The sequence below is a fragment of the Mustela erminea genome, chromosome 13 (genome assembly GCF_009829155.1).
Source record: "Mustela erminea isolate mMusErm1 chromosome 13, mMusErm1.Pri, whole genome shotgun sequence".
Taxonomy (NCBI): Eukaryota; Metazoa; Chordata; class Mammalia; order Carnivora; family Mustelidae; genus Mustela; species Mustela erminea.
The window spans coordinates 61,044,573-61,072,477 of record NC_045626.1 but is presented as its reverse complement, the minus strand read 5'-3'; the positions used below and the strand labels follow the sequence as shown (position 1 = coordinate 61,072,477).

Sequence of the window (27,905 nt, the reverse complement as noted above, 5' to 3'; positions counted from 1 at the left end):
GAATTCCCCTACTTTGGAGAAAATCATTTTCTTTAAAAGTACACTTCCTTTATAGTCTGGGCAATTAGCTAAAAGACAGAAGGACCAGAGAAGGGATTTCTTAGAGGAAAGGAAACTGTGTAATGGAGAAAAAAAAAATCACAAAATAGACCCAGCAGCTTGAGAAAATAATTAGCAGAATAAAGCAATATTCTGATTTCTGTAAGACATCATCATATAAAAAAGACAGGTTCAGTGGAAATTACATTTATTTCTGGGTATACCACATTAAAATATACACTGTATTTGTTCAGAGTATCATAATCAATGCAAAAATAGAATTCTCTTCTCCCCCATAAAAAAGTTAAGTACAATACTGTAGGCTACATACATGATATTTTAGTTGGGTCTTCAGTATTAGCTTCTTAAGACAAACAAACCAAAATCTAGTTACACATATCAAGTCTATCTTACAAAATATATACAAAAGAATATCGTAGTGTAAAAAAACAAAGTTACCAAAATATAACTTATGTAATTTACTTTACACAAAAGGTATCTAGTTAACTTTTTCAAGAGCTTCACCCATTAGTCGAATAGCAACACTCTTGCCTTCATCTGTTTGGATAACAAGCAAAGCTTCAAATTTGCCCACTGCCTTTGGTCTGAACTGCACAGGCATGTTGATGTAATGCTGGGCTCTGTAAAGAGAAAGGAAAGGTCACTGGCCTGAAGCTCTGACAGCACGAGCATCCCCTGCCACATTCCTAAGCATGATGCATAGCAGAGCACGCAGTCGGTTTTCGTGAAAGAACTTAGTATTGTTACGTTCCATTTAAATTGGGTTCTCATTTCTTTGATGCTATTACTAAGAAACTGGCCAAGGAGAGGATAATCTAAAATCAAATTTAAATAGTATTGCATATATATTCCTGGCTACCCAAAAGAAGAAGGGAGAGGAGAGGTCTGTCCTATTGTGTATGGAACTCTGGGTTCTGTCTGCAGAGAGGATACCTGACATATCCTGCCCGTCTTCCCCCAGCAGCATACTCAACAGGAAGGAAGTAAACCAACCTGTCCCATGCCCACCAGTATCAGGGCAGGGCTGTACAGGTTCTGCTCCAGGACCGTTAGGAACTTTTATAAAAAATTTTCTTGAAAATTTCAGATTACGTTTGACCCTTGAACAAAACAGGTTTGAACTGAGCAGTCTGCTTACCTGAGGATTTTTTTTTCTCAAAAAAGTGTAGTACTATAAATGTTATTTTCTCTGATTTTCTTGATCACATTTTCCTTTCTCTGCCTTATTGTAAGAATATAGTACATAACACACATATGAAAATACATTAACCGACTGCTATTGGGAAGGCTTCTGGCCAACAGTAGACCATTACGAGTTAAGTTTTGGGGGAGTCAAAAGTAATACACAGATTTCCCACTGCATGAAGGTCGGCGCCCATAACCCTCGCATTGTTCAAAGGTCAACTATATCTAGAGGCAGGTAATGAGCACCCTGTGTTTAAGATTATTATGTTGGGGGCCTGGGTGGCTCAGTTGGTTGAGCATCTGCCTTTTGATTTTGGCTCAGGTCATGATCTCAGGGTCATGAGATTGAGCCCTGTGTCAGGCAGGCTCCATACTTGGCAGCAAGTCTGCTTGAGATTCTTTTTTTTTTTTTTTTTTTAAACAAGTCAATTTTTTATTTTTTTATTTTTTTTAATTTATTTATTTGACACAAAGAGAGATCATAAGTTGGCAGAGAGGCAGGCGGGGGGCGGGGGAAGCTGGGGTGGGAAGCAGGCTCCCTGCCAAGCAGAGAGCCCAATGTGGGGCTCAATCCCAGGACCCTGAGACCATGACCTGAGCCGAAGGCAGAGGCTTTAACCCACTGAGCCACCCAGGTGCCCCCTAATGTGCCTTTTTAAAAATGGTACCTAGTCCTTAGCACTGACAAACTACTATTTTATCTTTCATGTTGCATTTCAGTACCCAGAACAATGTACAATTTGCCAACTTAAGAGGCATAAGTTATAACATAAGTTATAAGTAACTTATGAATTACGAAAATAAAGTATCCTGAAACAAATCTGACAGACCCATCATTAACAAATTTTAATATGGAACATAGAACTGTTCTATACTCAGCTGAGAACGTGTTTTTGGATTTACAGATACTCTGAATAAACTAGAATGTAATTTAGAAAGAACTGTGAATTTAATAAGCTCTAGAACACTACATGATGGATGTTTTAAACACAGTACTTTGTACTATTATCTCTTTAACCTCTCCCTCTTACACACACACACACACTCTCTCTCTCTCTCTTAAAAGGGAAAAGGCAGAGTAAAGTATGCTGTAGCCAGATTCGGAAAGGTCTCATTCAAAATCCCTCACTAGCTGAAGTCTAACGTTAGAGCAAAGACACAGCCAAGACGGAGGCAAGAGCTGTGGTAGAACACTCTAAACCACATCCATAACTACATGCCCCCATCTACAGAACTTACAAAGTATATAAACCAGGTTTCTTCCTTTTTTCTTTAATTGTAAAGGAATACTCTGTGTAGGAAAAAAGGAGTCCGTCAGCACAGTCAAGATACCATCGTTACCAAAGAAAGTGAAGAGGAGACAAACTCCTTGGCTCCTGCGTGTTGGTAAGAAGGATGGCTCAATGACAGTGCTGTCCCGGCTGTGACTTCCCCCTGGGATGACCCAGCAGGGTCTGGCAGCTCAGCAGCAGGAGCCGGCCAGGATGCTTGGGTGCATGCAGATGTGGGCACAGGAGATGCGAAATGTATTCCGATAATGTCTCAGCAGATTAGACTCGAATAGAACAACAGGTGAGCAGAAAGAATGCTTTTTAGGGCTAAGTGGGAACATAAACGAATTCTTTTTACAGAGCTAGGATAGAAATGATCACCTGGAACCCCCAAAACAAACTTTACAAAAATTGACAATCAGGGTTTCCTTCCCCTATTACCTTCTTTATAATTTACTGCTTTAAGGGGGCTAAATCCCCAACATACTTCCACGCTCCCCACCTCTGAACTAGGCAAAACCTCTGTGGCCTCTGGAGGAAGCTCCTACTTCTGTGGCATATTGCAAAGGCCTCAGGCCACTTTCACAGTTCAGTGTGAGAACCTACCCCGAGCAGCCCTGTCAGGCCTCACGACTGCCCGGGGGAAGGTGCCTATCTGGAGTGAGGCACGGATCACCTCAGGTTCTCTACAGATGACTAAAGTCACAGTATTACTCTGGAAGGCTAGAGTTCATGGTGTTGTAGAGCAGAAAGTGATCAATGAACAAAAACATCACTAATGCAAAGCTGGGAACTGCTTCTCAGATTCTGAGAACAGATTCCGTTCCACCTGCCGAGGCAAGCTAACCATTACTCTGAACCAGCATTTGTATTTCATGAGCCCCTGTGCAAAGTCAAAGTGGGATAAACACAAAAGCACTAACCATTACAGTAAGAACAGGCAGCACTATTTCAGTTTTGTGGTAAAAATTTTCAAGTGAGGGGCGCCTGGGTAGCTCAGTGGGTTAAGGCCTCTGCCTTCGGCTCCCGTCATGATCTCAGGGTCCTGGGATCGAGCCCCGTGTCAGGCTCTCTGCTCAGCAGGGAGCCTGCTTCCCTTCCCCTCTCTCTGCCCGCCTCTCCACCTACTTGTAATCTCTGTCTGTCAAATAAATAAATAAAATCTAAAAAAAAAAATTAAAAAAAAAATTTCAAGTGAGATACTGTAGCAAAGTTTTGCTTCCTCTCCAAAGCTGAAAGAAGTTGTTCTCAAGTACAAAGAAACCAGCTTTTCTGCTGAACTTTATGTAAAATTTCAGCCTATGGAGAGGTCTTGAGAGAAGTTTTCTGTGACCTGGGGTTTACTTACTTGGTCTTCTTACTCATGTGTTTCACAGTGCCCACCTACGGTAACACACAGGCTAACATCAGCAGTCCTCGATCAGTCGGGCAAAGCCTCATTAACTGGAGGCCCACAGACTGCTGGGAGTCAAGGACTCAAGCTGCAGAAACTAGAAAATATGCAGCTACTGGTATTTTACAACTTAGGGCCTTTCTCTTCCACGTGGCTGTTGAAGGGATTAAAGGAAAAGCATGGACACAGAACCGTGGCGTTCCATTAAAATCCACGGGGTTGGTCCTGATGGACCTCACCAGGGATGCTGGCTGGAAGGAAGGCACTGTCAGTAACACCCGAGATGCTACCACCTCCCGAGTGCCCCCAAGGGCTAGACACTAACACCAGCACATCGCTTATGTCCTTCTCCTAATGAACCCGGGCTGCCAGGAGCGTGGTCGTCTCTTACAAATCAGGAAACCGAGGCTTAGAGAGATGAAGCCTATGATAACTTTCTAGATACATTCACTATTTGGTTTGCACAGCTTGTGCTCTTAGGTCAGGCGCTTTTGCTCTTAGGTCAGGCGCTGAGAGGCAAAGGAAGTGCTGGACCCTCAAGTACATGAATAGCAGATTTTACAGTCCGGAGGCTGGGAGGGAAGGTAGAAGAGGTGAAGAGAGAAAGAGAAAGAGGAGAGGGAACGGGCCTCCCCCGACAGCATCTTTTTGGTATCTAGAGATACAGGTAACCTTCCTGAGTGTGGCTCTGCGAGTCTTAGAGCCTCAGAGGCAGTCCTAGAATGTTCACAGGGTGGTCCAAGTTTTCATGGAACATAACATGTTTTTGGAATCACCTAATACTAAAATAATAAAAGAGTTTATAATTAATTAAATGGCTTAAAGATTCAAAGATGGAGATAAAATTATTCTTCAGTGTTAAGTCTGACAGAACACTATTGTTAAAATTCTAGATAACAGTGACAACCCAGTTTGATATTTCAATCTAAATGTAGATCCTACGGGGAAAAAAAAAATAAATGAAGATCATATGGAAAACAAAAAGTAGCAAGAGTGATAAGAGAAAAAGGACCCGGTTTAAGAAGTATAGGATATTTCAGGGCAGCCGGGTGCTCAGTTGGTTAAGTGTCTGCCTTCAGTTCAGGTCATGATCCGGGTCCTGGGATGGAGCCCCGCATCAGGCTTCCTGCTCTGTAGGGAACCTGCTTCTCCCTGTCTCTCTGCCCCTCCCCCTGGCTTGTGTACTCTCTCTCTCAAATAAGTTAATAAAATCTTAAAAAAAAAAAAAAAAGGGATGAAGTACAGGGTATTTGAAGAATGACAACCAGAAAAATATCACAATAAAAGTTTTCCTAATTAAGCTGGGACAGTTTTGTCCCAATTACTGAAAATTCAACTCCCTGATCCTTAGCATAGTAAAAATAACATTTAAAGAAATTATTCTAAATCACAAGATAATTAATGTTCTATGTATTTATGTGACAGACAAAATACCGGGTAACAGGAATCATGTGCTAAATTCCAAAACATCCCACAAAGTTTGGGTTGCTACATAGTAAAGCACACTTGTGGGCAGTCATAAAATGCTTTCCTGGCAGGTTCCTCAGCATTTATTAAAATTTATGACAAGGAATGCGCTGTGGTGCTGGTGATGGAGATGATGGGCTATAATGGAGGGGGGAGAGCTCACAAGGCCCAACTCTCAGGAGAAATTCTGAAGTCCTGAAAATGAAGTCCTGCACTCAAATGAGAACATTTTGATTTATGATAAACTCACCTCAAAGAATATTTTGAATGTTTGACGTAGAAAGGCTCTCTAGGACTTAAAAACTTGAGCTGGAATTTAATATGAAACACTTTATTAAATTATGCAAGTTAGACATTTGAGCATACATAAACATACCATGCATTTCTTTAATTAAAGGTATTTAGTAAATTTAAGTATAGCCACAAAATTAGGTAAGACAATAAATCCTCATGAAAACACATTTAAAATAATTTTAATATGAATTTACTCTGGTTCTGACTAGAGTAAATGTTATCCAGAAATATGTTGGTGTCAATTAGTACAGAAGAAAAAGAAAACAAGAGAAAAAATTTAAAAATGAAAATATGAAAACATGCCAAATATTTTCAATTTTCAGATAAAGGGTCATGAACTTCTCATGAGTTACTTTTCAAATACAGCATAAAGCATTTAAAAAATTAATCATTAAAACTTAAGTATAATTTATAAAACAAGCTTCTAAATTATCAGGAAAATATTTATTAAATAGTTGAATACATCCATCTTCCCAAAACCCACAGTACTATTTCCAACTTACGGAGTGCATAATGAAAGAATTATTTCGCAAGTTGACTTTCAACGTCCTTGACTCCCCAACCCTAGTAGGCAGAAACTGATACACATCTTCTGGGGCATAAACTCCACGGTGCGTCAAGTCAAGCTGTCTGCTTTGGAAACAGGTTTAAAAGTCAACTATTTAAAATCCAGAGTAATTTAAACAATTTATATATATTCGACAAGGAAGTGTTTTGTGTTTCGATTTGTATTTTCTCTCACAGCTCACAGGAAATTAGTTCTGTAATGGCAACTTCACTAATCCCTATGAAGACAGAAGGCGCAGCACAGTTCTCTGAGAAGGTGCAGGGGTGGGCTGCTGTGTGGACAGGACACAGATGACAGCACCACCTCTGCCCCCCTTCTCCCCGGGGCCTGGGTCTCCGCTCGCCTCTGGCCCATGTGCACGTGGGTGCTCCTGTCACCTTAGTTCACCTCACCCAGAGCACTCCCAGCGCAGTCCACTGGACGCTCTTCATTTGTCCGGACAGACTACCCTGACAGTGGAACACAAGCTCTGGCCTCTCAGCAGCATCTGACGGCAGCGATGCAGACACCAGGCTCAGTCTGTGCTGGCTCACCCCCTCACTGCCCCTGCTGCTGTCCCCTGTGGCTTGGCCCTGGACACCTCTAACTGCTCTCGCTGCAGTCTCCCTAGAAATCCCAGCTCGGTGAACCAGCAAGCCCGCCCCCGTGTGACTCCCAGATCCACAGCTCAGCTCACAATGAGCTGCTGGGCAACATGCCTGTCACCACACAGTGATCTAATGCCACAAATCTGGATTAAACCTGGGATCCTTCTTCTCAGACCTGACCCTCCACTTGTATTTCTGTCTGGGAGCCAACTCTGATCCCCTTTCTCTCTCAAGCCCCCTTACTGAATCCATTCACTGAATCCTTCAAATTTCCTTCCTATACACCTCCCAAATCTGTCCATTTCTCATCATCTTCCTGGACACTGCTTTAGTCCTGGACTACTTAAATAGCCTCCGACTTGTTTTGCCATATATACTCTTGCCTCCTTCTTAATCAGACTGCACCACAGCCAGAGGATTTTTCTGTAAATACTCCAATCTGATCATGTCATTCATGGCTTCCCACAGCTTCCGAGATAAACCCCAAATTAATATCTACCATGTGAGGCCCTGCACAGTCTGCCTCTGCCCACCAGCCCTCTGGCCTCACCTCACACCACTCTCCCTCCATCTGGGCTCTAGGCCTGGATGCTGCCTTTGGTTCCTCAAGGGCCAACGATCCCCACTATCTGGTCCTTACAAAGTCAGGAACTTCTCCTATGCTCATCACGTCCGTCATTTCCACTTATCCTCCTCAACTTAAAGGTCCCATTTCGGGGAGGCTCCTCCCAGGTATCACACATCAAGCTCCCTCTGTCATGTTTCCCTTGTTTCCCATTTCTTTCCTTCCAGTCCTTTCCACAGGTTGTAATCAAGCCTGTTAGTGAGACTATCTGTGATGTGGCTCCTTCTCTAGGAGGTAAAGCCCCTGGAGACAAGGACTAGGGCAGTTCTGCCTCCACTACCGAGCACATGGTGTGTGCTCCGTAAAGACGAGATGAACAAAAGAGTATGTAGCGAAAAGAGTGTGGTTAGAACTCATAATCTTTAAAGGAGCCTCAATGCTTACAAAATGTTTACAAAACTCCCATTAGAAAATAAATAACAACATGAATATTAAATTTAGCAGGTACTTAACACATACTTTTCTTACAAGTGTCTTCCTCTAGGACAAAGTTAGATCTAAGTATTAGTTAACTAAGGATTGTAAGAAACATGTTTATTAGGCAAAATACTTAAATATTACCATTAGAGCTGTGTAAGCTACTGGTATAAAAAACACATTTTAAAAAGTTTTTAAGGGGTGCCTAGCTGTCTTAGTTGGAGGAGCATGCGCATCTCTTGATCCTGGGGTTGTGAGTTCGAGCCCCACACTGGGTGTAGAGATTACTAAAAAATATAACAAGCTATTAAATAAAAATTAAAGAATTTTTTAAAAGATTTTATTTATTTGGGTGGAGGAAGTTCAGATGGAGTGACAGGGAAAAGCAGACTCCCCACTGAGCAGAGAGCCACATGGGGGCTTGATCCTGACCCCAAGATCATGACTTAAGCTGAAGGGCAGATGCACTCCCCACCAAAAAGAAGTTTTCAAGAATTGACTTTCACACAATGTTTTTTGGGAACATAAAATGGTATGGTCACTTTGGTTAAACTATTTGGCAGTTTGTTTTAAAGTTAAACACATGCTAACCATATGACCCAGCAATTCTACTCTTCAGGTATTTTTACCCAAAAGAAATAAAAAAGTATGTCCACAAAAATACACATACAATAGTGTTCATAGCACCTTCACTTATAATTACAGGCTCCAAATGAGAAGCCGCCCAAATGTCAAATGAATAAATTGAATAAATGAATAAATTTTGGTATGATCACATAAAATGAATAAATTATGGTATGATCACATAAAACAATACACAAGGACAAACTAAATATACATCCTACAACACAAATGCATCCCAAAAACATGTGTGACGAAAGAAGCCAGACTCAGCGAGTGTGTATGTGTACAAAATTCGACAAAGCCCACCTAGATTAGAAAAGAACAAATCTTGGGGTGAGGGCAGGGCTGACTGCAAAGGGATATGTAAGAGCTCTCTGGGTTTAAAGAAATATTCTCTATTTTGATTGGAGTGGTAGCAATGCATGAGAACTCACAGGTAAGGACACTGAGCATTTTACTGAATTTAATTATATCTCAATAAAGTACTGGAAAAAATGTCATAAGAATGACAAAGACAACATACCCGGGTATAAGAGCAGAAGCCTCTGACACAGCTTGTCTTCGGGACTTAACTAAATTATCTAGTTTAATGAGGGAGTTTGTAGAAATTTTTGAACTTTCAGGCTCATTTTCTGCTTTGACACTCTGTTTAAAAAAAAAAATCACAGGGTGGGGGAGGAAAAATAAATATTCTTGGAAAATATATGGATAATTACCCGGTTAAATTCTACTATTTCCTTCACAATTTTTCGAAGAAAACTTAAGATTTTTAAATTCCCTAAATCGCAATACCTACATTTTTTCCTGGTCAGCTTCTTTACACACACACACACACACACACACACACACACACACACAATCTTACCTAATCAAGTCAAACACAGATTTCACAGAGCCAACCCAGACCTCAAGGCATGCCAATCAATAAAAGCAAATGAGAAAATTAAGATTACAGGGCCAGACAACAGAATTAATGAGATTAGAATAATACCAGGAAAATAGTCTGCATTTTCAGGACAGTTTTCCATGTCAGTTTCACTTAATGTTTTTAATACACACACACACAATAATTCACTTAAATTCAGTGTAATACTCACTTGTCCAGAGAGTTGAAATCTCAGGGTATGTTTCATGTGAGACTCTTTAAGGGGGTGACACTCAACATCCCAAAACTGAGCATAATCCCCTCTATCTCTGGGCAAAAAAGTGATGGAGACCTACAAAACAACACACCCAGGGGAGAAATTTAGACACTAAGCCTCACACACCATGTAGTTGGTGTATGATTTAGCACTGGCTAGTTTTGCCACTAACTGAAAGGGATTTGAACAACTCTTCTTTTGGCAGAAGATTATACCAGATTCAAGATACACTCTTCTTTAGGGCTCTCTGTAACACAGTCCTCAAAATGCAAATGCTCTTTACATTATCAAAAAATTCTAGAGCTGTCAAGTACAAGACCTAAATGAGGAAGGTCAACCCCAGAAACACAATCCAGTCTTTCGATGAAATGGTTATGGACCCCTCTGTTGGCCACACAGTAAAGGCCTAAGGCCTAGAACCAGTTACCCCAACCACACACCTCAAAGTCATACACACGAACTGCATGCGTACAATCTATAAAAAGGTCAGTAATGAGAAAGCTGTAGTATTTAAAAAATAGTATTTTATAAAGTTTGCCAGTGTTAAGTGCTTCCTTTATCAACGAATTTAGTGTTAAAAATGCTCTTAGCTACATTAACCACTAATCAGTATCTTTGAGTCTGGACTTTACATTAAAACTGTTAAGTGACCCAATTTCTGTCAATACAGAACATAAGAAACAATGCAGCCAGCAAGTCTTAGGGTGTGGAGGCAAAGGCAGGATACTCATGGAAAAGAGTATCATCAAGAGGTGATCATCAAGACTAGGGAATTACACTGTTAAAGGGGGTATGGACACTGCCAAGATCAAGGAAGAAAGAATGAACTAAACCATTTAGTTTCACCTAAATGGTGAAACTTTACGAATTATCTGGAACACTGTTTTCCAACACCAAAAATAAACAAAGAGGAGGGGACAACCTACTAGTACTGTATGTGACACACACTAGACACATATTAGGAGCCTGAGCATTCGTTAGCTCATTTAATCCCATTCAAACTGACCGATGTTTCAGAAAATTACTATGTACATCTCTTACTTTAAGAAACAGGTACCTAACAAACTAATTTTTTTCTTCCTTCTGGATCACTATTACATACATCAATAGTGGTACTTTTTAGGGAGTATTTCCCGAAATGGTCCCAGAGTGATGTGCCTTGCTTTCTTCTCCACTAACATAAATTAAGTATTCAGACCTGGAATTCAGTTGATGAATGTGACCTGACAGTGTGGCAAGCAACGAGTTCAGTCCAAGATATACAGTGATGACCACACAAAAAAATCAAAGATCCCACAGAGGTTTCATTTTTATGTTCTACTGTGTGAAAGGAGAAATCCTGCATACTTTTCTTTTTTCAAAGCTTCACTGAGATAGAATTCGTATACCATACACCCACTTAAAACGCAGTCAGTGTTTCTAGTGTATTTCCAGAACTCTGCAACCACCACAACCTGATTTTAAACTATTTCCAACAATCCACAAAAAACCCAGCCCCACACGATCAGCAGTCGTTCCGCACTCCCGACCTTCACTTCCAGCCCAAACAACCACATATCTACTTTCTGTCTCTACAGATTTACCTATTTTACATATTTCACACAAACTCAGTCACACAATATATGGCCTTTTATCTCTGCACTGTTTCACTTAGCATGTTTCCAAGGTTCATGTGGTAGCATGTTATCACTACTTCATTCCTTTTTATAGCCAAGTATTACTTCACTGTATGGGTATACATTTTGTTTCTCCATCTATCAGTTGATAGACATCTGGGTTATTTCTACCCTTTTTCGCTATCTTGAATAAGGCTGCTATGAACATTTGTGTATAAGTTTTTGTTTGAACACTGGATTTCTTTTTTTTTAAGATTTTATTTATTTATTTGAGAGAGATGGGGGTTGGTGCATGAGCAGGGGGTGGTCAGAGGGATATGGAGAAGCAGACTTCCTGATAAGCAGGAAGCCCCATGCAAGGCTCGATCTGAGGACCCCAGGATCTTGACCTGAGCTAAAGGCAGATACTTAACTGACTAAGCCACTGAGGTGCCCTGAACTCTGGTTTGTAGTGTTTTGGGGTATATATTCAGAAGTGAAGTTGGTGGGTCATATGGTAATTCTACATTTAACTTATTGTGGAACTGTCAAACTGTTATGCAAAGCAGCTGTACCATTTTCCATTCCTACGAACGATGTATGAGGGTTTTAATTTCTCCATATCCTTACCAACACTTGTTACTGTCTGATTTCCAAAATCTGTGTCATCCTAGGCATGTGAAGTGATATCTCACTGTGGTTTTGTTCTGCATTTCCCTAATGAACAGTGATTCAAATATTTTTTCATATATTTATTGGTCACCTGTATATCTTTTTTTTTTTTTTTCAGTTGTTTTTTTTTTATTCGGTTGTTTTTTTTTTTTTAAGATTTTACTTATTTATTTGGAGAGGGGAGAGAGAGTGAGTGCACAAGAGCCGGGGGAGAGAGCCCAATGTGGGACTAGATCCCAGGACGCTAAGATCAACACCTGAGCAGAAGGTACTTAACTGACTGAGCCAACTAGAAGCCCCTCTTTATAATCTATTCAGACCTTCACCCATTTTTTAAAACTGGTTATTTGTCTTTGGGTTATCTAGTTGTAGGAGTTCTTTACACATTTGGGGTACAAATCCTTCATTAAATGTATGATTTCTAAACATTTTCTCCCATAATCTGGTATCCCTTTTCATGTTCTTAATAGTATCCTTTGATGCACTCAAGTTTTACATTCTGGTAACTCATCTATTTTTTTCTTTTGTCACTTGTGCTTTACTGGTGTCATATCTAAGAAACCAAGGCTTAACCCAAGGTCATGAATATTTACTATGTTATCTTTCAGGAATTTTATAGTTTCAGCTCTTATATTTAGGTCTATGGTCTACTTCAAGTTACTTTTTGGATATGGTGTGAGGTAAGGATCCAACTTATACTTTTATAGGAGGATATCAGTTGTCCTGGCACTACTTGTTCAAAATATTCTTTCCCTATTGAACTGTCTCAGTACCCTTATTGAAAAAAATCAACTGACCATAAATATGAGGGTTTATTTGGGAACCCTCCAGTCTATTCCACATATTCTATATTTCTATCTTTATGTCAATACTACAGTTTTGATTAGTATGGTTTTGAAAATGAGAAGTGTGAATCCCCTAACTCTATTCTTTTTCAAGATTGCTTTGGTTATTCTGATTCTCTTGCATATCTACATGAATTTAGGATCAGCATGTCAATTTCTTTAAAAAACAAACAAAAACCCAAACACCACCTAGGATTTTTTATTGAGATTATATCAAATCTGTAGATCAATTTAGGCCATACTGCTATTTTAGTAATGTTAGATATTCTGATCCAAGAACATAGGATGTCTTTCCTGCTGGGTTTTTTTTTTTTTTTTTTTTTTGGCAACCCTTCCCCCACTGCCTTTGCCCCAGATGTTGAACTTTTGTTAAGCAATGTGTCTGTTCTTTATTATACTGCTTTGCCATTACTGTGGGCTGGGAAATGAAATAAACTACACCATAGAAGAGTATGCCTTTCCAAAAAAGTCAGAAACCTTCTGGAAGCCTGTTACACAGACCTAGTAAAGTGCACAAGGTTTGTGACTATCATTGCTCAAAGATTCTTCTATAGTCAGTAATGAGTCCACAACTATAGTCTAGAACTGATTACCAGTCTGAATCTCTGAATAAATGGACCAATGTCATATAAATGCTATAGTTTAAATGCATTTCAGCAGTTAGCAAATGCAAAAGTATATTACTGAGACTAAGTGAATGACTATGTCACTAAGGGATATTTGAAAAAACTATGTCAGGTCTACCAATGGATTAGAACTTAAGAGGATCATGGTACTAAAAGGATCCATCACCATTTGCCCATGAAGATATACTGTTGACTATGACATGAACACAGTTGTTCTTGAGTGGTAGCAGATTATTACGGCTGGTGGACAAAATACTGTCTAGATTAGAGCTATTCAAAGTGTGTTATAAGTACTGGCAGCCTGTGGCCACCTAAAGCGCTTATATCAGAATGTAAATCAATCCTACCATTAAGCATGGCATTTTGTTTAGCTATTTAGAAGGCAAGAGCTCTGCTGCAGAAAGCAGCCCACTGACATGCACCGAGGCAGGTCTTCTCCTGTGGAAAGCTGGTTGTTAGCAGAGCAACACTAGTCTAGGTGAAGCCGCTACTCTGGGTGGAAACAAATGAAGGTCCCCTGGTCAAGCAACACCATGTTCTTACCAATGGCTATGAAAAAAATGTCAAAACTCACCTTCCGAATTCCACGGCTTTCCAGTATACCAGAAATAGGAGAACATATGAATGCTGCATAGGTAGCTCTAAAAACATCTCCACTGTCATCAACTCCCTACAATCATTTAAGCAATCAAAGGAAAAAAACAGAAGTCAGAGTGACACCATTACCTTTATGGTTACCAAGGACACACAAACCCATTCTGCAGGGGCCAGGAGAGCTCAGTGCCCGCCTAGGAGTGGGAGCACTCCTTAACTCTGCTCACAAAGGCCCATGCTGACGCCCCTCCTTCCATCAGCAGCCACTCCTTCCTGGCTAGTCAGCTTTAGGACAGTGCTCATCCTGTTCAAGGGCGGCCTGCTCCTCAAGGACCCTGAAGACCCTTTGCTGAATGTACATTTTAACATCATATGCAATACCAGTTATTTTTTTTTCAGTAGATACAGCATTATTTTTGCACACATTTTGTTAGTATGAGGGCTCCAAACTACCACTGTCACGCAAAATATACGGCAGGAAGGACATAGCATTCTAAACAACATAGGTGATGACATGCTCAATTCAGGTATAGAGCCTGCTGCTGGAGACCATTTGCAGTATAGGGTCGGCTAGCACTCACTGACAAAGAGTCTGTCTCCTACACTAGCTCCTACTGGCTGAAAACACAGAATAGTACCCAGACTGTGGAAAAGAAAAAAAAATGCATGTGCATGTGCACATGCACACAATATTCCATAATAAAACTTTCAAGTTTTTTCAAAATAAAGTTATTTTCAGATAAAAATCAGGATTGTAGGAGGTAGCATTAAATGAGCAAGCACATATTTCCAAATATACTTTCTAATCTGACTCAAAAAACAATCTTGTGAAAAAGATGGGGCATGTATTAGGCCCATCTATAGAGAAAATCAAGTAAGTGAATTAGTGGGACCAAAAAAAGCCCAATAATCTCAACCTATGTTCATAATTCAGTATAAAAACACCCTGAGTAAAGTTTAAACATTAAAATGAATATATTTAAGGCAATTATTACTGACCTTGACGTAAGGGGGAGCTAAGGATGACAGATGCCACTTTACTTCTGTGTTACCATGATTTTCAAGTTCCAGAAAATTTTCTACAAGAACACACATGTCACAAGTCAAACAATTCTTGGAGATGTAAGTAAACAAGCAGATTACTGTGATACTGTATAATAATGACTAATTACCTCATCAGAGGGGAAAAATACACTCATCAGATCCTCAGAGAAGCTCCATGGGAATTTACAGTATTTTCTAACAAAATCAAATTTGACAGATATCTTGTTTTGGATTTAATCAAAGGATAATGAAGGGCTTAAGCAAGAGAGCTGTAAGATGATTTTCATGTTAATTTACAGAGTTAGTGGCTGCTGTGGAGAGGAGAGACCACAAGGGGGTCAGAGTAGATGAGGATCCCTGGTAAGACGCCTCAGCAACAGCTGCATGGAGAGAAGACACGTGGGGTAGTGTCTATCAGGCTTGAGTCAAGGCAGTGGGAGGAAAAGGAGCAGGCAGACAGGGGATCCATTCTGAACACGGACTGCAAAGGACTTGCTAGTGGACTGTGTGGGAAGAGGGAGAGAGAAGAGAGCAAATAACTTCCAGGGATTTGGCTTAATGAGCAGACAGCAGGGCCACTTACGGACATGGGTAGGGCTGGAGGAGAGGCAGGCTTCATAGGTAAAACAGGAGTTCTGTTTGTGAGATGCCAACAGGGCAGAAGCTGAGCAGCATGCAGGAAGAACCAAGATAAAGAAGGGGACACAGGCGGGCCCAGGAAGAAAGAGTCATCAGTGAAACCTGAGAAGGAGCCTGTGAAGCAGGGAAAACTGGGAGAGGCACAAGAAAGTAGTCCAAGGAAGAAGGAGTGGTTGACCCCAGCCTTGAGGGGTCAAATTAACAAAGACCTATCAAGGACACACTCCCTTTTCAGTGACCTTGATAGTAGGGTCAAGGCAGGTGGCAGCACCAATTCGGTTACAGCCCGAAGAAATGAAGGCAGGGAGCACAATCCTTCCATGAGGAAGGGGTGTCGAGGAAGCAGGGAGATAGTAAGGAGATGTGGGGCCGAGAAAGGCATTCCTTAGACACGTGGTGGCAGAGAGGACGTGTGCCAAGGGAAAGGCATCAACAAAGGGAGAAGCTGAGGACACAGGAGAGAAAAGGGGCAGAGGAAGGCCCTGAGATGGCAAGAATAGATGGGCCTAGATTCCGGGCAGAAGGGTTCATTTGGGATGCAAGCAGGAGCCTCCCACTTAGTCTAATGGCTTTTGTATTTGCAGTGATGTGTGAGGCAAAATCGAGAGTCGGGAAGAGAAACCAGGAGCCGGGGAGGGGCACGAAGAGTGAAGTTGTCGAATGACTACAGGAAACGGGAAAGGACACACACCAAGGAGGGCTGCTAGAACAGCCTGGTGCCCAGTGGCATCTGAGAACAGAGACCACAAATGTGCGGGTGCGGCCACCGTTTCCTCTGCAGCGAGGTTCGGCTACAGGAGACACGGAGCGGGGAGGCGGCTGGGTCTGACTTGGCTTAGGATCTTGCCGCGCAGGACCACAGAGGGAGGGGCATACAGCAGTTAAGAGCATTCCTAAGGCATAACTGCAGTGACAGATGACAGAATTCAAGCAGAAGTGGCCGAGACCTGGGTGCGGGAGAGTGAGGAGGTAGTAGGCCTAGTGGCCTGGACATCGGAATGAGGCCAGAGAGCCGCTGGAACTCCTAGAGGATGCGAACGGGGAGGATGGAGTGAGTGGACAGGCGATGACCAGGGAGGGACAGGCTGGATGGGCGGTGGAAATTGAGTGTGAGTGCAAGACAAAGCCAGTGAGAGAGGCAGGGAGTGAGGGCCAGGTGACAGAAGGCCCACACCCTTTCCAACAAGTCCCACATGCAACCCCAGTCACTTGAGCCATCACAGGGAGGTAAAGGGGGGGGCAAGCAAAAGCAGGGTTCACAGGACCCTGGAGGAGTACTAGCAATACTGAGTACCTACTATGTGCCAAACACTATGCCGAGCGCCTTAAATACCTTATTTCATTTACACCTCAAAGCCCTCCGTGAGAGTCGTCAACTATGACAGCCATTTTCCAAATGGGGAAACTGAGTGTATCTATTTAACCTCTTTCAGTGCTTCAGTCTCATTAGTGAGGGACGGAACCAGGTTTTACCTACTTTCTCCTCTTCTTCAGCTCTTCAGCTGCTAACTAATTAGGAGGTCTGGTAAAAGACCCAGTGAGAACTGAGGAGGGATGGTTCTGACCAGGTGGAATATGAGACTCCCAGAATACACAGAGTTCTTAAATACCTAGATTTAACATTTTACAATGTTTAAGCTCCTCCAATCTGGCCTGTGATTGAAGTGACTGCCAATGACAACCTGAGTATCTCCTGAAATAGGGGACAATATTATCCCTGACACTGCAACGAAGGTCACTAAAAACAGTGTTAGACTCAACAAAACCGTGGTCGTTTGAATTATATAACCTTGTGATACCACACCTGAGGTTTCACCAGGTTCTGTTGCAGGAAATGTAATAGTCTTATTTCTTATCTCAACTTTTGTGGAACGTGGTTTTGTCACTGGTTTCACCAGATGACCAACTGCAGGCTCAGCTCCCGGAGAAAGGATTCCAAATGTGCTGGTGGTCAAGTGAGCAAGGAGTTCTTTCTGGGTTAAGTCTTCTCGAATTTGAACTTTCACAATTTTCTGAAATGAGCCAAATAATTTAGGTGGTAAGACACAAGTGGATCTATCATTTTAAAGAAACAATCTTATTTTTAAAACATGGTGGAGAAAAGTAATGCCAAACAAATGAAACACGGATGCATTAGAAAATTTACTCAGATCTCAAAGTAAATCTTTGACTCTCCCAACTCCCTTCTTTTTCAATGCATATTTTACAAATCAATAGTGGTTTCTAGGCTCCACTTTCCATTTCTGCCCCATCCAGGAGAATCATTCAGATCACTAACGGAAAAAGTCTGTGGTAAGCTCTCTATATGAATACATCTAGCCCGGCTGAAAGGACAGGCCCCTTCATTTCACTTCTGAAAAGTAAATGCTAATAAGGATCACAACACTTAAGTTGCAGAACAGGAAAATGCTGCTTAAAAAAACAAACACTTACAGTACCTTCTGTCCATTGTCAGAGTGTACATAGATTAAACCACTCCATGGGAACATTGAATGTTTTGTAGATAAGGAGGAATTAGGACTCACAAGAATTTGTAGCTTACTCCTGGAAAAAATAATTTAATAATGAAAACCAAGAATATCCTATACCTGAACAGCAACAACCACAAGTTATAAATACTGTTCTATCAACGCCCAGCTCTCCTTGTTGCTCACAAAGAGCAGAGAAGAGGTAAGATCCCGGACATGTCTGATTCTGCAACAGCCCCAACTCATGGCTCACAAAAAGTTGAGTGGCATAAACCCATGAACCTAAGGGGAAAACTCATGTAAAAACAGACCATATTGTAGAAATACCATTTAAAAAGCAATTCAAGAGGAGTCAAGATGGCGGAGAAGTAGCAGGCTTAGACTGCTTCAGCTAGCCGGAGATCAGCTAGATAGCTTATCTAAAGATTGCAAACACCTGAAAATCCATCGGCAGATCGAAGACAAGAAGAACAGCAATTCTGGAAACAGAAAAACAACCACTTTCTGAAAGGTAGGACCGGCGGAGAAGTGAATCCAAAGCGACGGGAAGATAGACCCCGGGGGGAGGGGCCGGCTCCCGGCAAGCGGCGGAGCAACGGTGCACAAAATCAGGACTTTTAAAAGTCTGTTCCGCTGAGGGACATCGCTCCAGAGGCTAAACCGGGGCAAAGCCCACGCGGGTTCAGCGTGGCCTCAGGTCCCGCAGGGTCACAGAAGGACCAGGGGTGTCTGAGTGTCGCAGAGCTTGCGGGTATTGGAACGGGAAAGCCGGCTACAGAGACAGAGCCGACAGTAAGCTCGCAGCTCGGGGTTACCTTGAACCGGCCACAGGCTCGGTGAGCTCGGAGCGCGGCCGGAGGTCAGGCAGACGGGAGTAACCGGGCGCTGTCCTCTAAGGGCGCACTGAGGAGTGGGGCCCCGGGCTCTCGGCTCCTCCGGGCCGGAGACCAGGAGGCCGCCATTTGTATTCCCGTCCTCCGGAACTCTACGGAAAGCGCTCAGGGAACAAAAGCTCCTGAAAGCAAACCCGAGCGGATTACTCACCCCGGCCCCGGGTAAGGGCGGTGTAATTCCGCCTGGGGCAAAGACACTTGAGAATCACTACAACAGGCCCCTCCCCCAGAAGATCAACAAGAAATCCAGCCGAGACCAAGTTCACCTACCAAGGAGTGCGGTTTCAATACCAAGGAGAGCAGCAGAATTCCAGAGGAGGAGAAAGCCAAGCACGGAACTCATGGCTTTTTCCCTGTGATTTTTTTTTTAGTCTTGCAGTTAATTTAATTTTTTTCTTTTTCATTTTTTTTTTTTCTCGCCTTCGGGTAAAATTTTTTTTTTTTTTAACTGTTACCTTTTTCTTTTTTAACGATTTTTTACTAGTTTATCTAATATATATATTTTTTCTTTTTTACATTTTTCTTAAGTGTTTTCCTTTTTTTTTTTAATTCTTTTCTTTTCTTTTTTTTTTTTTTCTTTTTTCTTTTTTTTTCTTTCTTCCTTTTTGAACCTCTTTTTATCCCCTTTCTCCCCCCTCACGATTTTGGATCTCTTCTAATTTGGTTAAAGCATTTTTTCCTGGGGTTGTTGCCACCCTTTTAGTATTTTACTTGCCCCTTCATATACTCTTATCTGGACAAAATGACAAGACGGAAAAATTCAACACAAAAAAAAGAACAAGAGGCAGTACCGAAGGCTAGGGACCTAATCAATACAGACATTGGTAATATGTCAGATCTAGAGTTCAGAATGACAATTCTCAAGGTTCTAGCCGGGCTCGAAAAAGGCATGGAAGATATTAGAGAAACCCTCTCGAGAGATATAAAAGCCCTTTCTGGAGAAATAAAAGAACTAAAATCTAACCAAGTTGAAATAAAAAAAGCTATTAATGAAGTGCAATCAAAAATGGAGGCTCTCACTGCTAGGATAAATGAGGCAGAAGAAAGAATTAGTGATATAGAAGACCAAATGACAGAGAATAAAGAAGCTGAGCAAAAGAGGGACAAACAGCTACTGGACCACGAGGGGAGAATTCGAGAGATAAGTGACACCATAAGACGAAACAACATTAGAATAATTGGGATTCCAGAAGAAGAAGAAAGAGAGAGGGGAGCCGAAGGTATACTGGAGAGAATTATTGGGGAGAATTTCCCCAATATGGCAAAGGGAACGAGCATCAAAATTCAGGAGGTTCAGAGAACGCCCCTCAAAATCAATAGGAATAGGCCCACACCCCGTCACCTAATAGTAAAATTTACAAGTCTCAGTGACAAAGAGAAAATCCTGAAAGCAGCCCGGGAAAAGAAGTCTGTAACATACAATGGTAAAAATATTAGATTGGCAGCTGACTTATCCACAGAGACCTGGCAGGCCAGAAAGAGCTGGCATGATATTTTCAGAGCACTAAACGAGAAAAACATGCAGCCAAGAATACTATATCCAGCTAGGCTATCATTGAAAATAGAAGGAGAGATTAAAAGCTTCCAGGACAAACAAAAACTGAAAGAATTTGCAAATACCAAACCAGCTCTACAGGAAATATTGAAAGGGGTCCTCTAAGCAAAGAGAGAGCCTACAAGTGGTAGATCAGAAAGGAACAGAGACCATATACAGTAACAGTCAACTTACAGGCAATACAATGGCACTAAATTCATATCTCTCAATAGTTACCCTGAATGTTAATGGGCTAAATGCCCCTGTCAAAAGACACAGGGTATCAGAATGGATAAAAAAACAAAACCCATCTATATGTTGCCTCCAAGAAACTCATTTTAAGCCCGAAGACACCTCCAGATTTAAAGTGAGGGGGTGGAAAAGAATTTACCATGCTAATGGACATCAGAAGAAAGCAGGAGTGGCAATCCTTATATCAGATCAATTAGATTTTAAGCCAAAGACTATAATAAGAGATGAGGAAGGACACTATATCATACTCAAAGGGTCTGTCCAACAAGAAGATTTAACAATTTTAAATATCTATGCCCCCAACGTGGGAGCAGCCAACTATATAAACCAATTAATAACAAAATCAAAGAAACACATCAACAATAATACAATAATAGTAGGGGACTTTAACACTCCTCTCACTGAAATGGACAGATCATCCAAACAAAAGATCAGCAAGGAAATAAAGGCCTTAAACGACACACTGGACCAGATGGACATCACAGATATTTTCAGAATATTTCATCCCAAAGCAACAGAATACACATTCTTCTCTAGTGCACATGGAACATTCTCCAGAATAGATCACATCCTCGGTCCTAAATCAGGACTCAACCGGTATCAAAAGATTGGGATCATTCCCTGCATATTTTCAGACCACAATGCTCTAAAGCTAGAACTCAACCACAAAAGGAAGTTTGGAAAGAACCCAAATACATGGAGACTAAACAGCATCCTTCTAAAGAATGAATGGGTCAACCGGGAAATTAAAGAAGAATTGAAAAAAATCATGGAAACAAATGATAATGAAAATACAACGGTTCAAAATCTGTGGGACACAACAAAGGCAGTCCTGAGAGGAAAATATATAGCGGTACAAGCCTTTCTCAAGAAACAAGAAAGGTCTCAGGTACACAACCTAACCCTACACCTAAAGGAGCTGGAGAAAGAACAAGAAAGAAACCCTAAGCCCAGCAGGAGAAGAGAAATCATAAAGATCAGAGCAGAAATCAATGAAATAGAAACCAAAAAAACAATAGAACAAATCAACGAAACTAGGAGCTGGTTCTTTGAAAGAATTAATAAAATTGATAAACCCCTGGCCCGACTTATCAAAAAGAAAAGAGAAAGGACCCAAATAAATAAAATCATGAATGAAAGAGGAGAGATCACAACTAACACCAAAGAAATACAAACTATTATAAGAACATACTATGAGCAACTCTACGCCAATAGATTTGACAATCTGGAAGAAATGGATACATTCCTAGAAACATATAAACTACCACAACTGAACCAGGAAGAAATAGAAAGCCTGAACAGACCCATAACCAGTAAGGAGATTGAAACAGTCATTAAAAATCTCCAAACAAACAAAAGCCCAGGGCCAGACGGCTTCCCGGGGGAATTCTACCAAACATTTAAAGAAGAAATAATTCCTATTCTCCTGAAACTGTTCCAAAAAATAGAAATGGAAGGAAAACTTCCAAACTCATTTTATGAGGCCAGCATCACCTTGATCCTAAAACCAGACAAGGATCCCACCAAAAAAGAGAGCTATAGACCGATATCCTTGATGAACACAGATGCGAAAATACTCAACAAAATACTAGCCAATAGGATTCAACTGTACATTAAAAAGATTATTCACCACGACCAAGTGGGATTTATTCCAGGGCTGCAAGGTTGGTTCAACATCCGCAAATCAGTCAATGTGATACAACACATCAATAAAAGAAAGAATAAGAACCATATGATACTCTCAATAGATGCTGAAAAAGCATTTGACAAAGTACAGCATCCCTTCCTGATCAAAACTCTTCAAAGTGTAGGGATAGAGGGCACATACCTCAATATCATCAAAGCCATCTATGAAAAACCCACCGCAAATATCATTCTCAATGGAGAAAAACTGAAAGCTTTTCCGCTAAGGTCAAGAACACGGCAGGGATGTCCATTATCACCACTGCTATTCAACATAGTACTCGAGGTCCTAGCCTCAGCAATCAGACAACAAAAGGAAATTAAAGGCATCCAAATCGGCAAAGAAGAAGTCAAATTATCACTCTTCGCAGATGATATGATACTATATGTGGAAAACCCAAAAGACTCCACTCCAAAACTGCTAGAACTTATACAGGAATTCAGTAAAGTGTCAGGATATAAAATCAATGCACAGAAATCAGTTGCATTTCTCTACACCAACAGCAAGACAGAAGAAAGAGAAATTAAGGAGTCAATTCCATTTACAATTGCACCCAAAACCATAAGATACCTAGGAATAAACCTAACCAAAGAGGCACAGAATCTATACTCAGAAAACTATAAAGTACTCATGAAAGAAATTGAGGAAGACACAAAGAAATGGAAAAATGTTCCATGCTCCTGGATTGGAAGAATAAATATTGTGAAAATGTCTATGCTACCTAAAGCAATCTACACATTTAATGCAATTCCTATCAAAGTACCATCCATCTTTTTCAAAGAAATGGAACAAATAATGCTAAAATTTATATGGAACCAGAAAAGACCTCGAATAGCCAAAGGGATATTGAAAAAGAAAGCCAACGTTGGTGGCATCACAATTCCGGACTTCAAGCTCTATTACAAAGCTGTCGTCATCAAGACAGCATGGTACTGGCACAAAAACAGACACATAGATCAATGGAACAGAATAGAGAGCCCAGAAATAGACCCTCAACTCTATGGTCAACTAATCTTCGACAAAGCAGGAAAGAATGTCCAATGGCAAAAAGACAGCCTCTTCAATAAATGGTGCTGGGAAAATTGGACAGCCACATGCAGAAAAATGAAATTGGACCATTTCCTTACACCACACACAAAAATAGACTCAAAATGGATGAAGGACCTCAATGTGCGAAAGGAATCCATCAAAATCCTTGAGGAGAACACAGGCAGCAACCTCTTTGACCTCAACCGCAGCAACATCTTCCTAGGAACAACGCAAAAGGCAAGGGAAGCAAGGGCAAAAATGAACTATTGGGATTTCATCAAGATCAAAAGCTTTTGCACAGCAAAGGAAACAGTTAACAAAATCAAAAGACAACTGACAGAATGGGAGAAGATATTTGCAAATGACATATCAGATAAAGGACTAGTGTCCAGAATCTATAAAGAACTTAGCAAACTCAACACCCAAAGAACAAATAATCCAATCAAGAAATGGGCAGAGGACATGAACAGACATTTCTGCAAAGAAGACATCCAGATGGCCAACAGACACATGAAAAAGTGCTCCATATCACTCGGCATCAGGGAAATACAAATCAAAACCACAATGAGATATCACCTCACACCAGTCAGAATGGCTAAAATAAACAAGTCAGGGAATGACAGATGCTGGCGAGGATGCGGAGAAAGGGGAACCCTCCTACACTGTTGGTGGGAATGCAAGCTGGTGCAGCCACTCTGGAAAACAGCATGGAGGTTCCTCAAAATGTTGAAAATAGAACTGCCCTATGACCCAGCAATTGCACTATTGGGTATTTACCCTAAGGATACAAACGTAGTGATCCAAAGGGGCACATGCACCCGAATGTTTATAGCAGCAATGTCCACAATAGCCAAACTATGGAAAGAACCTAGATGTCCATCAACAGATGAATGGATCAAGAAGATGTGGTATATATACACAATGGAATACTATGCAGCCATCAAAAGAAATGAAATCTTGCCATTTGCGACAACATGGATGGAACTAGAGCGTATCATGCTTAGCGAAATAAGTCAAGCAGAGAAAGACAACTATCATATGATCTCCCTGATATGAGGAAGTGGTGATGCAACATGGGGGCTTAAGTGGGTAGGAGAAGAATAAATGAAACAAGATGGGATTGGGAGGGAGACAAACCATAAGTGACTCTTAATCTCACAAAACGAACTGAGGGTTGCTGGGGGGAGGGGTTTTGGGAGAAGGGGGTGGGATTATGGACATTGGGGAGGGTATGTGCTTTGGTGAGTGCTGTGAAGTGTGTAAACCTGGTGATTCACAGACCTGTACCCCTGGGGATAGAGTATTATGCCTCCATCAGAAAGGATGAATACCCAACTTTTGTAGCAACATGGACGGGACTGGAAGAGATTATGCTGAGTGAAATAAGTCAAGCAGAGAGAGTCAATTATCATATGGTTTCACTTATTTGTGGAGCATAACAAATAGCATGGAGGACATGGGGACTTAGAGTGGAGAAGGGAGTTGGGGGAAATTGGAAGGGGAGGTGAACCATGAGAGACTATGGACTCTGAAAAACAATCTGAGGGTTTTGAAGGGACGGGGGGTGGGTGGTTGGGGTACCAGGTGGTGGGTATTATAGAGGACACGGATTGCATGGAGTACGGGGTGTGGTGCAAAAATAATGAATACTGTTATGCTGGAAATAGAAAAAAAAAAAAAAAGGAAAAAAAAAAAAATAAAAAGCAATTCAAAATAAAAATTTCTAGAGCACAGGACCAATATACAAAAGCTCTGAGCCATCTGATAACAAAGAATGATACTGTTTAACATACACAGAGAATGAAACAGCAGGAAAGAAAACTGTAAGAAAAAGGGAGCGGGATGGAAAAGAAATGAAAAAGATTCCTTTTTATCCAATTGCTAAAACTTTCTGAGCTCACTGTCCTCTTCAAGAGCTATGGAATGTCAAAGATGACTTTTAAACGTGGACAATGTAATCAGATTTGTGACTCAGAAGAAACAAATAAAGTTGTAAAAGATAATTTGGCACACATGTCAAAAATGGCAGAGCAAGCGTGCCTGGGTGGCTCAGATAGTTAAGCATCTTGCCTTCGGCTCAGTTCATGATCTCAGTGAGGACTGAGTTGGGCTCCCTGCTCAGCAGGGAGTCTGCTTCTCTCTTTCCCTCTGCCCCTTACCTACTGTTCATGTTCTCTTTCAAATCAAATAAAATCTTTAAAATAAAATGGCAGAGCAAGATTATTTTCCATTCCTAACAGCTAAATGTGTGGGATGATGTTAAAAGTTATTTGTGAACAATCTACTCTATCATTTCCCTATCTTTTCAACCATTAATTAGTAAATGTTTAATTCATTGCTTTGGTCCTACGAATGTTTCTCTGGAGTATCCCTAACCCTACCTTAGGTATTAGTCAACTATAACTCTTCTAAAATGCACACTTCACCACTTTGCAAAAGTAAGTAACTTCATGTTGCTCTTCTGCGAAGCTTCCATTCCCAAATAGGAAGCAACCTGCAGATGTGAATGTTCTGTGCCAACCCAGACGAAGTCCCTGAAAAGCTGCAGAAGTGCAGCTTTACCTCCTATTAATAATTAAGCTGCGCAGAGAGGACAACTGCTTATCAGCATCTGGTCCCCAAGACTTCCTTCTTAGAATATTATTTGTAAAAAATGGCCAGCCAGGTTATGATTCAGACATATTAAAAGTCAGGAAGCTTTGTCTATAAAATGTCTGTTAGACAAAACTAGCAGAATAAGTTGAGCCAGACCCAAGGTAATGAAGGACAGAACCATCTGGGCTTTAGGGACCACCACCCCTCATCATCCGCCCAGGTGCATCTCCTGCTTTGTAATTTGGTATGCAGAGTAACATGTCCGCACAATCTGATGTTTTCTACTTCAGGAAATCTTTCCCACCTCACTCATATCTCTTAACTCTTTTAGGCTATATACATTGTAAGTGGCCATGGACGTGGGCTCTACTCTGCTAAGGAGCATGAATCTTGAACTTCAGTGTGGTCGGTCCCACAAAAACACAGGGAACTCTGTATAGGGAGCATATGGCAAAATTCTACTGAATAAATTAAAATGGCATAATATCTAACCCTTCAAAAGTCACCATGCTAACATCTGAACAACAACCTCGAGGGAAGGGAAGTCATACTTACTCTGGTGGGATAAATCCATGTTGTGGTGTTACAGTAAGGCAATGTGCCGGCCAATACAATTCAAATTTCAGTAACGTAACGGAATTATTTAAAATCTGGAAACATGCAGTTTTTGCCAGATCACCTATTATATCAGAGAAATAAAATATAACTGACATTTAGCATTAGTGAAAAAAACCCCAAACATTAATAAATAGTAAAAAAGAATCCTAAATACATTAGTCTACCAACTTAATTTTGCTTTATAGGAATTTCAAATCCCTGGTTAAAAAAAAAAAAATTGTGTTTACTCTTAACTACAATGATACTGAACAAAGAGGTAAAAGGACATCTGGAAATTGTTACCATCTGGTCTTATCTTGGGCACATACAGTGGTACCAGATTTATTCCTACTCTGAAGCAACCATATCAATGTGAAGAGTAAAACATGCCAAGTACCAAATGAGATCTTTGGGGCAAGGGATGTGGTGGTAGAAAGGGCCCATGGACTAGTGGCCCAGCCAGATGGAGAACTGGAAGCTTGGAATGAGAACAATGGCCTTGTGCTGGACAATGCAAAGGCTGCGTGTGAGGTAGGTCTCACTCAGTAGGGGAGAGGAGGACTTGCATAAGCCATTAGTCACATCTGTATACACTCCAAGTATATTTCCTAGATGAGCAATGGGCTCAGAGTGAGTTCAGCCCTGGTTTCCAGAGTGCACTGCTGTTGTGTTTTTACTGATATACTCACAAGAGGGGGCCATCAAAATCAAGTGTTCAGGCTGGACAGTCCACATTTCCTTAGAGGATGATTTATCTTGGGGTGGGCAAACAGCTTGTGAAAGAAGTGGAGAACCCTGAGGACCCTTAACTGGTAAAACATCCAAAGAAACATTGCCACCATGTTTCCCAGGACCTTCAGATTCACTATAGAAACAGAAAGAGAGATGGGGAGAGGAAAGAAATTAAAAATGATAAAAAGCTGGGGTGCCTGGGTGGCTCAGTCATTACGTGTCTGTCTTCGACTCAGGTCATGATCCCAGGGTCCTGGGATCGAGCCCCATACCAGGCTCCCTGCTCAGCCGGAAGCCTGCTTCTCTTTCTCTTGTTCCCCTACTTGTATTCACTCTCTCGTTGTGTCTCTACCAAATAAATGAATAAAATCTTTAAAAAATATCAAAAACTAAAAAGCTTATGACTAAGGATGTTAACCATTTGCCATGCACTATAAATGAAATACTGTGTTTTCTCGCCAATATTTTATTGC

The 27,905-nt window shown here is 41.1% G+C and overlaps 1 protein-coding gene across 8 annotated transcripts in view; it reads right to left on the bottom strand.

Moving 5' to 3' along the window:
* Positions 1–230: 230 nt before the first annotated feature.
* The window catches only part of CEP192 (centrosomal protein 192), a 133,730-nt gene continuing 106,055 nt past the window's right edge, over positions 231–27,905 (bottom strand). For 5 of the 8 annotated variants that reach the window (XM_032311492.1, XM_032311496.1, XM_032311494.1 and 2 more), the window contains 11 exons: positions 27,390–27,565; positions 26,659–26,782; positions 18,087–18,192; positions 17,453–17,660; positions 14,965–15,044; positions 13,946–14,041; positions 9,589–9,708; positions 9,015–9,136; positions 6,174–6,303; positions 5,627–5,685; positions 231–680 (listed from right to left, as the gene is read on the bottom strand). In XM_032311492.1, coding sequence (XP_032167383.1) covers positions 539–680; positions 5,627–5,685; positions 6,174–6,303; positions 9,015–9,136; positions 9,589–9,708; positions 13,946–14,041; positions 14,965–15,044; positions 17,453–17,660; positions 18,087–18,192; positions 26,659–26,782; positions 27,390–27,565 — 1,363 coding nt within the window. In that variant the 3' untranslated portion in view covers positions 231–538. Of the gene's footprint in view, positions 681–5,626; positions 5,686–6,173; positions 6,304–9,014; positions 9,137–9,588; positions 9,709–13,945; positions 14,042–14,963; positions 15,045–15,137; positions 17,661–18,086; positions 18,193–26,658; positions 26,783–27,389; positions 27,566–27,905 lie in introns of those variants that run through there. The other 3 variants (XM_032311493.1, XR_004278327.1, XM_032311498.1) reach the window with 3 other exon arrangements.